This window comes from Echinops telfairi, unplaced genomic scaffold (genome assembly GCF_000313985.2).
Source record: "Echinops telfairi isolate 266 unplaced genomic scaffold, ASM31398v2 ScPeMD7_7416;HRSCAF=8454, whole genome shotgun sequence".
NCBI classification, from domain to species: domain Eukaryota; kingdom Metazoa; phylum Chordata; class Mammalia; order Afrosoricida; family Tenrecidae; genus Echinops; species Echinops telfairi.
The window spans coordinates 3,454,488-3,466,854 of record NW_022111316.1 but is presented as its reverse complement, the minus strand read 5'-3'; the positions used below and the strand labels follow the sequence as shown (position 1 = coordinate 3,466,854).

Sequence of the window (12,367 nt, the reverse complement as noted above, 5' to 3'; positions counted from 1 at the left end):
GTAAAGATTTGCAGTCTCAGAAACCCTAAATAGCATTGCTATAAATTGGGATAAAATTGAGGCCAGTGGTTTTTTTTGTTTGGTTTGGTTTGGTTTGGTCCTTTGGCCACATGTCCTACTGCTGACATACATATCTTTGAGTATTTAACTACCAGGAAAGAATCAGGGGAACAACAGATAAAGTAAAAGGCAGCCTTCTAGGTGCAAAATGACACCTGTCAGAACCAAAATTTATTTATTTTTAACCCGGGAACAAAAATGTCCCTGCAAGTGACCAATTTAGTCCCTCTCAGGGGGTTGCAAGGATTCCTGGTGATCCAGTGTTTAAAAAAAGGAGTTTTATTCAAGAGGTTGGTGATTCAAAGCCACCAGCCATTCCAAGGGAGACACATGTGGCAGTGTGCTTCCTTAAAGAGTAGAGACTTGAAAACAATCTACTCTGTCCTATCAGGCCAGAGTCGACCTATAAGGTGAGTCAGAATCAACTCAATGGTTTGGCTTGGGTTTTATTACATATTTACAAGGCCACCTGGATTTCCTATCTCTTTCCCACATAGGTCTACACAGTAGTACTGGAAACTGTATCAGTAGAGTTTCAACCAGGAAAACATAAACAATGTGAGTAAATACAGATAATTTAATCCAGAAACTTATCTCAAGGGAGACTGCTAAGAAGCAAAAGACAAGGAGACAACCCAAAGTACAGTTATAGCAGGAAGTCATTACTTCTTTTAGGTCAAAAGGACAAAGAAAAGAGAAGAGCTAGAGCCAATGGACCCAGGAGGGAACCCTGGTGGTTTGAAAGATCAGTGGTAACATCTATCCTACCAGATCCTGTCTGGGAGAAAGATGTGGCAATCTGCTTCAGTAGTGTAACGATTACAGCCATGGGAGCCCTATGTGGAAGTCCTATTCTGTTCTCCAAGGTTTGTGAATTGGAATCAGCTCTATGGGAATGGGGTTTTGCTTTGTGTTTTGGTTTCATTTTGTTTTTAGGACTGTCTTGCTGTGGCTGAAGGTAGAAAGAAGATAGAGCAATTACCAGAGACACTGCTGGAAGGCAAGAATGAATGGGGAGATCTACCCTAGAGTTCCCGCTTATCTTCCAGTCCCTGGAAGACCCATCTTCCATGTGACAGCTCTCCTATACTACAGAGCAGAGCAAGAGAAGATGGAGCCGGATCTGGTAGAAAATAGCCAAAGACCCATACTTCAGGGGAGAGGGAAGACCAGATTATTATCAGTAATCGTGTGCCATTGGCTGATACAAAGGAAAATGACTTGGTTGGATGGGTTTACAAATTTCATTTTCACACATTCATTTGTTTTCCTATTAAAGGCTTAGTTCCTATATTGAAAACAAAACAAAAACAAAAATCCTATGAATTTAGTTCACTAGATTTTAAGAAATAAAATGTACCATGTGCCTATTGTGCGGAGCCCTGGTGTTACAGTGGTTACGAGTGGGGCTTCGGTCAGCAGTTGGAAACCAACAGTTGCTGGGCTTTTCTACTCTCAGAAACAGTCAACGTCTCCAAACCCCACAGGGCTCGTTATGGGTCAGCACTGACCCGATGGCAGTCAGTTTGGAGTTTTAGTTTTTTGTGTGTTAGCCTCCTCTGTTGTTGTTTTACTTTTGTTGTTGTTTTGCGGGGTCAGGGTTGTTGTTGCTGCTGCTGCTAGATGCCATCAAGTGGGTCCGACCCATAGTGACCCTGGGCACAACAGAACGATACATAGCATCCTCACAATTGTTCCTCTGCCTAAGCCCATTGATGCAGTCACTGTGTCAACCCATCTCATGGAAGGCCTTACTCCATCCCATCTCATGGAAGGCCTCATGGAAGGCCCCTCCACTTTAACCATACATGATGTCCAGGGCATCCTGGAGGGGTCAGGGAGATAGGGAAAATAGAGGGGTGCCCATCCAGTACCTTCTGGAACTGAAAGGAGCAGGAGTAAACAACTTAGGAATATGGCCTCACTCTCAGCAGAGTACAGAGTGCCCTCAAGTGGAGAGATTTAAACAGACTCCTTGACAACGTGAGTCCTTCCCTTTCAAGTACTTTCACATTGCGCATGTGTGCTCTCGGCTTCCATTTGGAAACCAAATAAGTTGTCCTGTTACACTCATGGTGCTGTTGGGTAAACATAAGACAGCTCACGGCAAGGTGGGTAGTTCAAACCCTTCAGCCAGCAGTTCCTTGGGAGAAAGATGTGGCAGGTGGTTTCTGTAAAGATTTACAACCTTGGAAACGCTATGGGACAGTTCCACTTGGACAACTTCATGGGCACATTATGAGGTGAAATCAACTGGGTTAGATGGTAAGCTTTACGAAGCTTGAGTTTTTGTTATCTAAAGTGTGAGCCTTTTGTTTCACAGCAGAGTTCCTGATTTTAAAAACTGCAGGCTGATCTTGAAGAGTGAAGAAGTGGCTTTTCTTTTTTTAAAGACTGTTGACTCCATGTGGGCCAGTAGGAATGATCTAATAAGTGAATCTCTTTCAATACACAACTTTATGAATAGGAAATCACTTGACCCAATGTAGAAAAGTTTGAACAAATAGAGAAAAAGATTCCACCATGGCGACCTGTGAGGAACAGAGGGATTTCTCTTAAATTGTCTCCCCAAAATATATGCCAGACTTAGCTTGAGAATGACTGTTCTTTAGACAGCGAAAATAAGTCAGAGGTTATTCTCCTTAACATCAGCCATCTAGAGCAACCAGACTGTATAGTCTGACTCACCCCAAATAGGGCCCATTCCTTTCTATTATTGTTCCCTTGAAGCAGTGCCCAAAGGCAAGCCCGGAACCCTCTAAGATGACTAGGTCATCCTCCTCCTGTTGTTTGTATTGCCTATGTTACAACCCCTCTCTATGATGCAGGTTGTTGTGAATTGTATTGCCCCTCTCTGTGATACATGATGCTGTGATGTATCCCCCTAAAGTAATATGATGCATGGTTAGCAATAAATAAGGAGGCTACCTGGTTCTCGGGAGGGTGGCTGGCCAAGGGTGGCTGAGGAAGGAGGGCTGCTTCCCGTGAGGGGCTGCTCCCGTGAGGGCGGTGGACGAGAGGGCAGCTCCCGTGAGGGAGGCGGCTCCTGCTCTGGCAGCCGGGTTCCCCCCACGAGGAACACCAAGCGGGGCAGAGGTGAGCAATGCTACCATGTAATATGTCTGACCATATTATTGTATTATCTCTCATGCTCTCGATGACTTTAGTATAATACTTATATATCTCAAACGTACAATTGTGCATTACTGAACCCAGAAGTAGTATTACTGAACCCGCGACTAGCGGTGGGGGCTGGCACCCCACCCTCTTTGTCACTTTTAATTTAATACTACAGCAACCCACAGCCACAGTTTAATCTGAGCCCTGCTGATAGTGTTGGAATCTGAAGTTTCCTCAGGTGTGCTTTCACTTTAGAGAAACGGGGCCTGGCCTGGGCCACAACACGGCCAAAGCCATCTGTAGTGATTCTGGGACTGTTTGCACTTCTCCAGGTGGTGAAGGAAATAGCAAGACCCACCAGCCTTAACAACCTGTCCAGAAACCAGGCACCCTTGAGAAGCTGCCAAGTGAGCAGGGCAGAGTTCCAGGTCTGCCCAAGGACTATGCTTCAAAAGAGGGGGAGAGTGATGGGGTTCTAATGATAAACAACAGCAAAGCAAATTAGGGTCCAAACATGGATTGATAACAGTTATCTAATCATTTCATTTTGAAAAGGATTTAATGAAAAAAATGTTGAGTACCTGTACACATTGGGCTCCTGGATATTGCTCGTACACACCAGCTGCCCCTACGACAAATGACAGGGAAGAACAAAGAATGAATGTTACAAGAAGGTTGGGGCTTATCTGGAGCTAGAGGCTGTTTTCACGTCCTGAAGGGGATGCATCCTTAAGGTCTCCTTTCAGAAGGCAGGAGGATACCAGTCATCTTGAAGAATGGGTCAAATTCTAAACAGAGTACAGTAGTGGACAAGTGGACAAATAATGTGTCCACCTCCCAAATCCTAAAAGCATCAGAGGAGACCAGCCTCAGATGGAAACCATCAAACAAAATGGTGAGAGCAAAGCCCCTTTAACTAGACAGAATGGTACCTAGGCTAAGACGATGTGATGAGTCAATGCAGCCTACCAAAAGCAACCTTGTGTGGTGATTGTTGGTGGGGCAGTGATTCATTTATTCATTTGTTGGAACAAACAGTGACTGAATGTCTGTCTCGAGACAGGCCTGGGATGCAGCAAAAAAAACAAAAAACCCAGAGAAATAAAAAATGTTTATACTGATGCTTATATTCTAGAAATGACAGCCAGAGAGTAAGCTGTTGAAAAATTAAGCAGAGGGTCGGAGATAGGAAAAGAGGAAAACCCAGCAAAAATTAACATGTTGACCAGGGAAGTCCTCAGTGAGAACATGAGCCTGGAGCAGGGACTTATGGGAGGTGGGGAAGCGGGCAATATCTGGAGGTGATTGGATCCAGAAGGGAGAGCAGCCTGGAGTGGCTGCAGGGCAGAGAGGAGGCCAGAGATGGGTGAACCAATAGAGGTTCACAGGGTAGAGAGGCAACTAGCCAGATCATATAGACAGAGTGACCTTCTAATTTGTTGCCCAACCCAGGACTTTTTGAGGGCAAAAGGTGGCGCCAAAATAATAGAAGTTTTCGAAGGAGTCCCTGGATAGCACAAATGGTTACATGCTGGATTCCTAACCAGGAGGTTGGTGCTTCTGACCCACCCAGAGGTCCTTCAGAAGTAAGGCCTGATACTTTACTTCTGAAAAGGCAGAGTTTAAAACCCTAGGGAGCCATTTGACCATGCATACCAGGAGGCACAATCAACTCAATGACAAGAATGCATTTTTGAAGTATGAGATGGCTTCAAACAATTCATGGGGAAATGGGATGAAAAGATAGTGGGGGGAAAAAAAAGAAAAGAAAAGATAGTGGACATTTTCTTTTTCTCACAAACTTTTGAAGTCCCACCGCCCTCCCTTATATCCATTTACTGACCAAGGAAGGTGAAAGCTGTTTGCTGTCCATGACTAATCTAAAAGGTGGTCATTTGAACCACCCAGAGGTGCTGTGGCACAGAGGCCTGGAGATCTGCTTTCACAAAGATGACAGCCGAGGAGCAGCTCTGGGACGGTGCACCTGTGTCATGGGAGGTCACCACGAGCTGGAACCAACTCCATGGCAACAGGTTGGGGTCTGTTTGCTTGATTTATGGACCAGAGATTTGGTGTTATCATATTGGCAGACCTATAAAATAATTTTCTTAATTGTTCTGAAAATACAATCTTTTAATGGAAGTTCTAAATGAATGAAACTATGAACAGTAAAGCAAGATTTATAAAAGCTTTTATAAGGAGTACCCGCACATTTATAAATCGCCGCATGTCTCACTGCCATTGAGCTGATTCTGACTCATGGAGACCCTATAGGACAGGGACCCTATAGTTTGAACTGTCCCTATGGGCTTCAGAGACTGTAACGCTTTACGGGAGTAGAAAGCCTCATCTTTCTCCCGAGGACTCAGAGTGGCTGGTGGTTTCAAACTGCTGCCCTTGCAGTTAGTAGCCCAGTGCAAAACAGCATAAGCAAAAACTTTTGAGCTGTATCTGGATGCCTAATTGGTAAACAAGTCATTGTTGTCAAAAACACTGTGTTGGGGGAATTTTTCTAAAAAGTGATTTGTTTTTCTTTTTCCAATATAATCTTGTTTTCAAGTTTTACATAAAATCTCAATCTCCAAAGCACACTTTGTGGTAAAGTATTTGAAATTGTTGATACTTTTAGACTGTAACACTTTTAATTGAGAAAATGCTCCTGGCTCCACCTGCTGATAAAAGATTAGAGCAAATTCTGCTTAAGGATATTGACTCCGTTTTTCACTTCAAAATGTGTATGTATTTTAGCCCCAAGACTTTCACAGGTGCTGCCTTTCTGCCTCCATTCAGAGCACCTTTCTTCAAGAAGCAATTTTATAAGACAAAAAGTCCTACGGTGCCTCTATTTGTGATTCTTTGTCATGGTTCCTGAAATGCAGGTGGTGCAAAAATCAGAGGCCGTCACAATCTCCTTCCATTCTCATGGAAAATATAAATTATCTAATAAAAAGCAGGAGCTCGATCAAAGTCAAGTTTTTCCAAGGCACAACTTTCCAACCATTCCGGATTGCATCTGCTCATTTGTTCAGTTCCTCCCTGAAATTTTTTTTTTTTTTGGAGGGGGAAGCTTCTTGCATTTTGCAAGCTTTGCTTTACATACTTGTAATCTGCCTAAAGGTGAACTTTCATGTTCCTTCATTTGTATAATTTGATGAATGATTTCCAGCTGATTTTGAACATAATGCAACCTAAATTTAAATTGATTTCCAAAGAGATAGATCAAAAGTTCAGGCATTTCCAATAAAATGATTTAAAAAAATTGGAAATAGAAAAAAAAAGTTCAGGCATTTCTAAAACCTGATTGCTGATGGGCAAAACAAAGAAATACCAAGGTAAGTCAAAAGGGGTTGCTTCAACATCAAAGACACCTTTATAAAATACAAATAATTAAAATGTAAAACGGTGGCTTCTTGATTTATCCTCCACCTACCTCTTTACACTTCCAAAGGTAGTACTATCATTTATAAAATTTATACCATCGATCAAAAGGGCAGTTCTGTTTTTCTCAAGGGGTTCTGATTTTGTTTCTTTTAAAAATATTTTTGGGGTTTGGGGAACAAAAAGTTTGATGGAGCAAGATCAGGGCTGGAGTTTGAATGGGGGCAGGTTTTCCAACACAATCTAGCACAGCTCTTGCTACTTTCTAAGAAAACACTGAAGAATGAGCAGGTGTATCGTGATGGCGGGGAATCCTTGAGGTAACTTAGCCTGGTCTTTGTTCCAACAACGCAGCTTCCAATTTTCTTAAAATGTTTTCATAAGAAACCCCTATGATTGTCTGGTGTCCTCCCCTCAAAATCAAGATGACCTATTTGGAAACTCCAAACAACAGTTGCTATAACATTCTGTGCTGACCTTTCGGTCTTGAATTTAACTGGCCCAGCATATTCCCTCAGCAGCCACTGTTTTCCTTGTAAGACGAAGACAAGCTGCTCACTGCAAGAACTTGTCTGAAGCCGTCCACCGGCTGCAGGGACACCTTTCAGCACATTTGGTTTGGAATAAACTGCGCTCGGGGGACCTGGGATTCCAGTAGCAATACCTTTCTACCTAGCTTTGTACGTGCAATAATGCTGACATCTTTATTCGACTTCAGTTATCCTAACAATGCTGTAGGTAAGTCATATGCACTTTGCGTATATATAAAATGTTTGTCAAGTTTGAAAATTAAAGCTCCAATGTAGATAAGAATATTGAAGCTTATTTGGGTAGAACCATGAGTTTTGTGTGCACTACAACATGTCAACTCCCTAGGTCTGCTGTGTTCTTTTTAATTGGGGTGGAATATGCATGACAAAATGAAGTTGTCTCAAGTTCCACATGTTCAATTAGTGACATGGACTGTACTCTTCACATTCTGTCCCCTTTCCTCATTTTCTCTGCCCTCTTCAACCACCTTTAACCTACACGTAATGCCCCCAGGCATAGCATCCCCCTCTCCTCCCCACTCCTGGGAACTACTAGGAATCTTTGTTTTCTATACATAAGCTTCTTTCATATGGGTGAAATCATACCGTATTCTTTTGCAGATCGATTGATTTAGTATGCTGTTTTCAAGGTTCATTCACATTGGGTCATGTATCAGGACTTCATTTCTCTTTCTAGGTGAGAGCCTTTGTGAACAATATTGAAACATTTGACCGCTAACTAAAAGGTCAGCAGTTTGAACCCCCTAGCCACTCTGGGGGAGAAAGATGTGGTGGTCTGCTTCCATAAAGATTACAACTATGGGGTGGGGGGTGGGACGGGGGGCGGGGATTACAACCATAGACAACCCTCTGTCCTGCAGAACAGCTGTGAGTTGGAATCTACTCAATGGCCCCGAGGTAGAAGTCTCTTGTATGCGTCAGATTCCCTTCATCAGCTGATGGGCATTTGGCACGTTTCCACCTTGTAGCTATTGTGGAAAGCGATACACTGTCCACTGCTGTGCAAATGTCTGCTTGTGTTTCTACTTTCACTCCTTCTGGGTGGGACTGGGATTACTGGGTTTTATCACTTCTGTGTTCCACTTCTTTGACAAAACCTTTGGGGTATCAGTGTAGTTTTCCACCATGGCTGCCCTGTTCTCTTAAGTCAATAAGAACTTTGTTTTTCACACAATGCTGTAGGCCCACCCCACCCCCCAATTTTTATTCATATTACTACTCCATAAACAATGGTCAGTGTTGAACTTTGCATTTAATTTACATTAGTCATGCCATATGTTTCGTTTTTGACCAAAGCACATCTAAATGCCTTATTGGATCCTTTGGACTGGATGGAGGGAAAAAAGAGAACCATTTTGGAATTCATAGATATTCTCATTGATGCCTCTGGATCTTACTGCCTTTGAGTTGATTCTGACCCATAGCGAGACGGTATAGGACAAGGTAGGACTGCCCCTGTGGGTTTCTGAAACTAACTCTTCATGGAATTAGGAAGTCTCTTATTGGTCCTGCTGGTGATGAGAAACCGTTGACCCTTCGGTTGGCAGCGCAACATTTAACCATTATACAACCAGGGTAGCAAGAGATAAAATGGACAGCATTTAACCATTTCCAAAGGGAATGAACTCGTTACTCATCACCCGTCCTTTTTACTTTACAAGCCCAAGAAAATGTCGATTTGAAAATGAGCCAAATTCATTGAGTTGTTTGATCCAAATGTAATGCGTGTTCCACCGTAACCTGTAAACACACCTCTCTCAGCTGCACACCCTAAATCGCCATCTTTGGGCACATCTGTCTCAGAGTCAGTGTTAACTTTTGAAGTAGATGCTGATGCTTTTGCATCATATCTGTGTCTTCTGGCTTTCAAAGGGACAGTGAAACTGCTTTCAGGGTGAATGGCAAATGCTGAGAAATGTTTTGTGCAAATTCCAGGAATCAAATGAAATCTGTTTTAAATCTGGGTTCAATTCATCATCAACTCCCTTGAGAAAATTTAGCATATACTTTTGGTTTAGTTTTGTTTTTGAGCCAACTGATGCTCACAAACAACAAAGGACTTATGGCAAAAATGTTTGTTAGAAAATAATAATAGCTATAGTTGGAATTGCTTTATCCATTATCCACTACCATCTAAACAATTTGAACTCAGAAAATCTATAACTAAATTAAAAAATTTAAACACATAGCCTTATACTTACAATTAATGAGGAAAATACTATAACAAGAAAATTTAAACTATGTTATGCTTTGTATGGAAAAATTCTCAGTCTCATTCCTAAACATAATTAGTATGATAATAAGCCCACTGACCCAGAGATTCAGTGAGTCTCACAGGCCACCACTTGGGCCATGGCAAAAGTGGCATTATACCAATTATTCAGCATGGGAAAGAGCAGCACAATTTTCCTGAAACAGCCTCACAACAGTAGTTAGTGATTTCTAGCTGCTTGTGCCTCAGTTAGCTTTAGCAAATGACCGGTTGCCTTCAATTTGCTTGCAACTCATAGCGACCCTTATGGGACAGAGCAGAGCTATCCCATAGGGTGTCCAAAGTTGTAATCTTTACCGAAGTGGATCGCCAGGTCTTTTCTCCTATGCAAAAGCTGATAGGTTCCCACTGGCCTTCTGGTTAGTAGGTAGGCACTTAACCATTACATAACCAGGGCTCCTTCCTTAACAGACAGCACCTTGATGATTAGCTTTGTACAGACACTGCTAGTTAGGTGTTGTCTGAGCAAGATGTGGAAAAAGAGACAAGTTACCATTAGTCATCTTTTGGATGTAGCTATAAAGTAAGAATGTTTTCTGTGCATATCTTTTATATACTACTATATGAGACCACATGTGATAATTACATACCTTCATGTCAACTGAAGGTTTATAAAAGTGTAGGGGTGGAGTCTAGCCCGTCAATCAGGTCATAGTCTGATAGTACCGCCTTGTGGGCATGGCCTTATAAGGGGAGTCCTGGGGATCTCCTCTCCTCCCCTCCCCTCTTCTCCCTTCCCTCTTCCCCTCTCTCCCCCTCTCCTCTATTCCCCTCTCTCTTTGCTGTGAGCGCTGTGATGCCGCCATTGCCATTAAATCCTCCTGACTTTGTACCCACCAGCTTGTGTTCTTCCTGCATTTTGCATCATTGCATCTGGCTGCATGAGTCTGAAGAGGGACTTATGGATTATTATTGGACTTACGGACTTGAGTTGGACTGGGCTGGGATGCTTTCTTGATATATAATTAGTTGTTGCTGTAAAGTTCTCCTATACATACATGAGTGTCACTGGATTCGTTTCTCTAGTCAACCCGGCCTAACTCCATAGAAGAAGCCAAAAGAACCAGATAATGGGGGCCAGTGAACCCATGGTAGCTTGTTTTAATGCAAATGCAAGTAATAAAAGTTTATAAAACAACTAAAATATGAGACAAAAGTTATATTAATAGGATACTAGGAAAATAGGCATGATCCCTGGCTGAACTAGAACAAATTGTCAGCCCAGGAGGTCAGTGTCAGAACTATGGCTTTTGGGGATTTTTAATCATTTTATTGGGAGCTCTTACAGTTCTTATAACATTCCATACATCAACAGTATCAAGCATTTTGTACATGTTTCCATCATCATTTTCAAAACATTTTCTACTTGAGCCCTTGGTATCAGCTCCTTTTCCCTCTCCCTCCCCCATCTTCCCACCCTTGTGAGCACTTGATCAATTATATATTGTTATTATTATTTCATATCGTACACTGTCCATTGTCTCCCTTCGCCCAAGAACTAAGGCATTTACTGTGGTGGGAAGTTACTGCAGGGCTTTGAGTGGATGAATGACTTGATCTGACTTGGGCTTTAAAGGATCACTCTGGCTGCTCCGTGAGAAGAGGCTGGAAAGGGGAAGGGCAGGGAGGCAGCTGGGAGCCTATTGCTATAACCCAGCAGCAAGAAAGAGGGCAGTAGCTCCCTGGCAGAGAGAGAGAATGTGTGTCCTTATACGTGTGTGTATCTGGCTGGAGGAAAGAGTAGCTCGAGTGGTCGCCTCCCCATGAGCTAAAATTCCAGGCCTGCGTTGCTGGTTATGTCACAAGTGTACCTGGATACATGAGGGTATCAGAGTTTAACACCAGATCCAGAGAGCAGCTATCGAATCCCTTTTCCACTACTTCACGGGGAGCCCTAGTGGCTGTGATCGGAACGATCAGCTGCTCAAAACCACCAGCTGACCCTCAGGACAAAGACAGGGCTCTCTCTCCCCATGAACAGTTACAGTCTTGCAAAATCAAAGTGTCGGTTTGACCTTGTCCTAGAGGGTAGCTATGAGTCACCATCGACTCGATGGCAGTGAATTTATACTAAATTCTCATCAAGCAAAAGTTTAATTATAATGCAGGCACATGTAGATTTCTCCAAACTAAACCAAACTCACACCATCCAGTCAGGCAGCAACAGCATCTCTGATAGATGTTACGTAGACAGAAATATAAGGAGGGGAATCTTCTACCTCTTACCATCCCTCACAAGAAACATGCAACTCTCAAAGGCTTATTCTTCTGTCAGAATTTTCACACTTCTCCTTTTTCTGAAAATAACCATCTTTACCACTGAGAATAAATGTTTGTCTTCTCTTCCTCCCCCCTTTCCCCATTGTATGTGGGATATGTTAGTTTTCAAATGTGCCTTCAAGCAACTATATTGAAGGTAATCCAAGAATTGAGAAGTTACCTGAATGGGAGCTGTGTCATCCTGGGCAGAAAGAGCCTTAGAAGCCTCTGTAAGGTTAGTCTCCTTTCTGCGATGCTGGTCCACAGGAGAGGCTGGGTTGGAATATTCATCACTGTCCCGCAGAGTGGAGTTTTCCAGTTCTTCTAATAAGGCATCTGTAACATAAGGAATAAGAGACTCATTGTAGGAACAAGGAATTATTTAATGTGGTGCTTCTAGTCAACGTCTTTGGCTAGAAAGTCCCATCAACTGACTTTTTCCTGTACCTGTCTGGGAGGTAGGTGGTGGGAGGAAGACACTGGTAGGACTGACCTGTGAGCAATTGCTAGCAGGGTAAATTGTGATTGCCCTCCTGCTGTGTATGTAATGAACCCTCTGAGAAGCAGGAGAGGGATCTCTACCAGCGAGGGATGCAGTAGCACTCCACTCCTGCTCCTGAATCAGGTTCTTGGATCTGATTTCTCCAGCTTCCACAGTTTGGGGATAAGAAGGAGCCTCCAGATGGATGTGTAACTTTTGGCTTGGGACTTAACAGCCGCCACAAGA

General features: G+C 42.9%; 1 protein-coding gene across 1 annotated transcript in view; it reads right to left on the bottom strand.

The window, feature by feature from the left end:
- The window catches only part of LPXN (leupaxin), a gene marked incomplete at its 5' end in the record, with an annotated part of 40,460 nt that extends 28,447 nt beyond the window's left edge, over positions 1 to 12,013 (bottom strand). The window contains 2 exons of the mRNA XM_004714918.4: positions 3,762 to 3,808; positions 11,822 to 12,013. Of these exons, the coding sequence (XP_004714975.2) occupies positions 3,762 to 3,808; positions 11,822 to 12,013 (239 nt within the window). The remainder of the gene's footprint in view (positions 1 to 3,761; positions 3,809 to 11,821) is intronic.
- Positions 12,014 to 12,367: the final 354 nt, after the last annotated feature.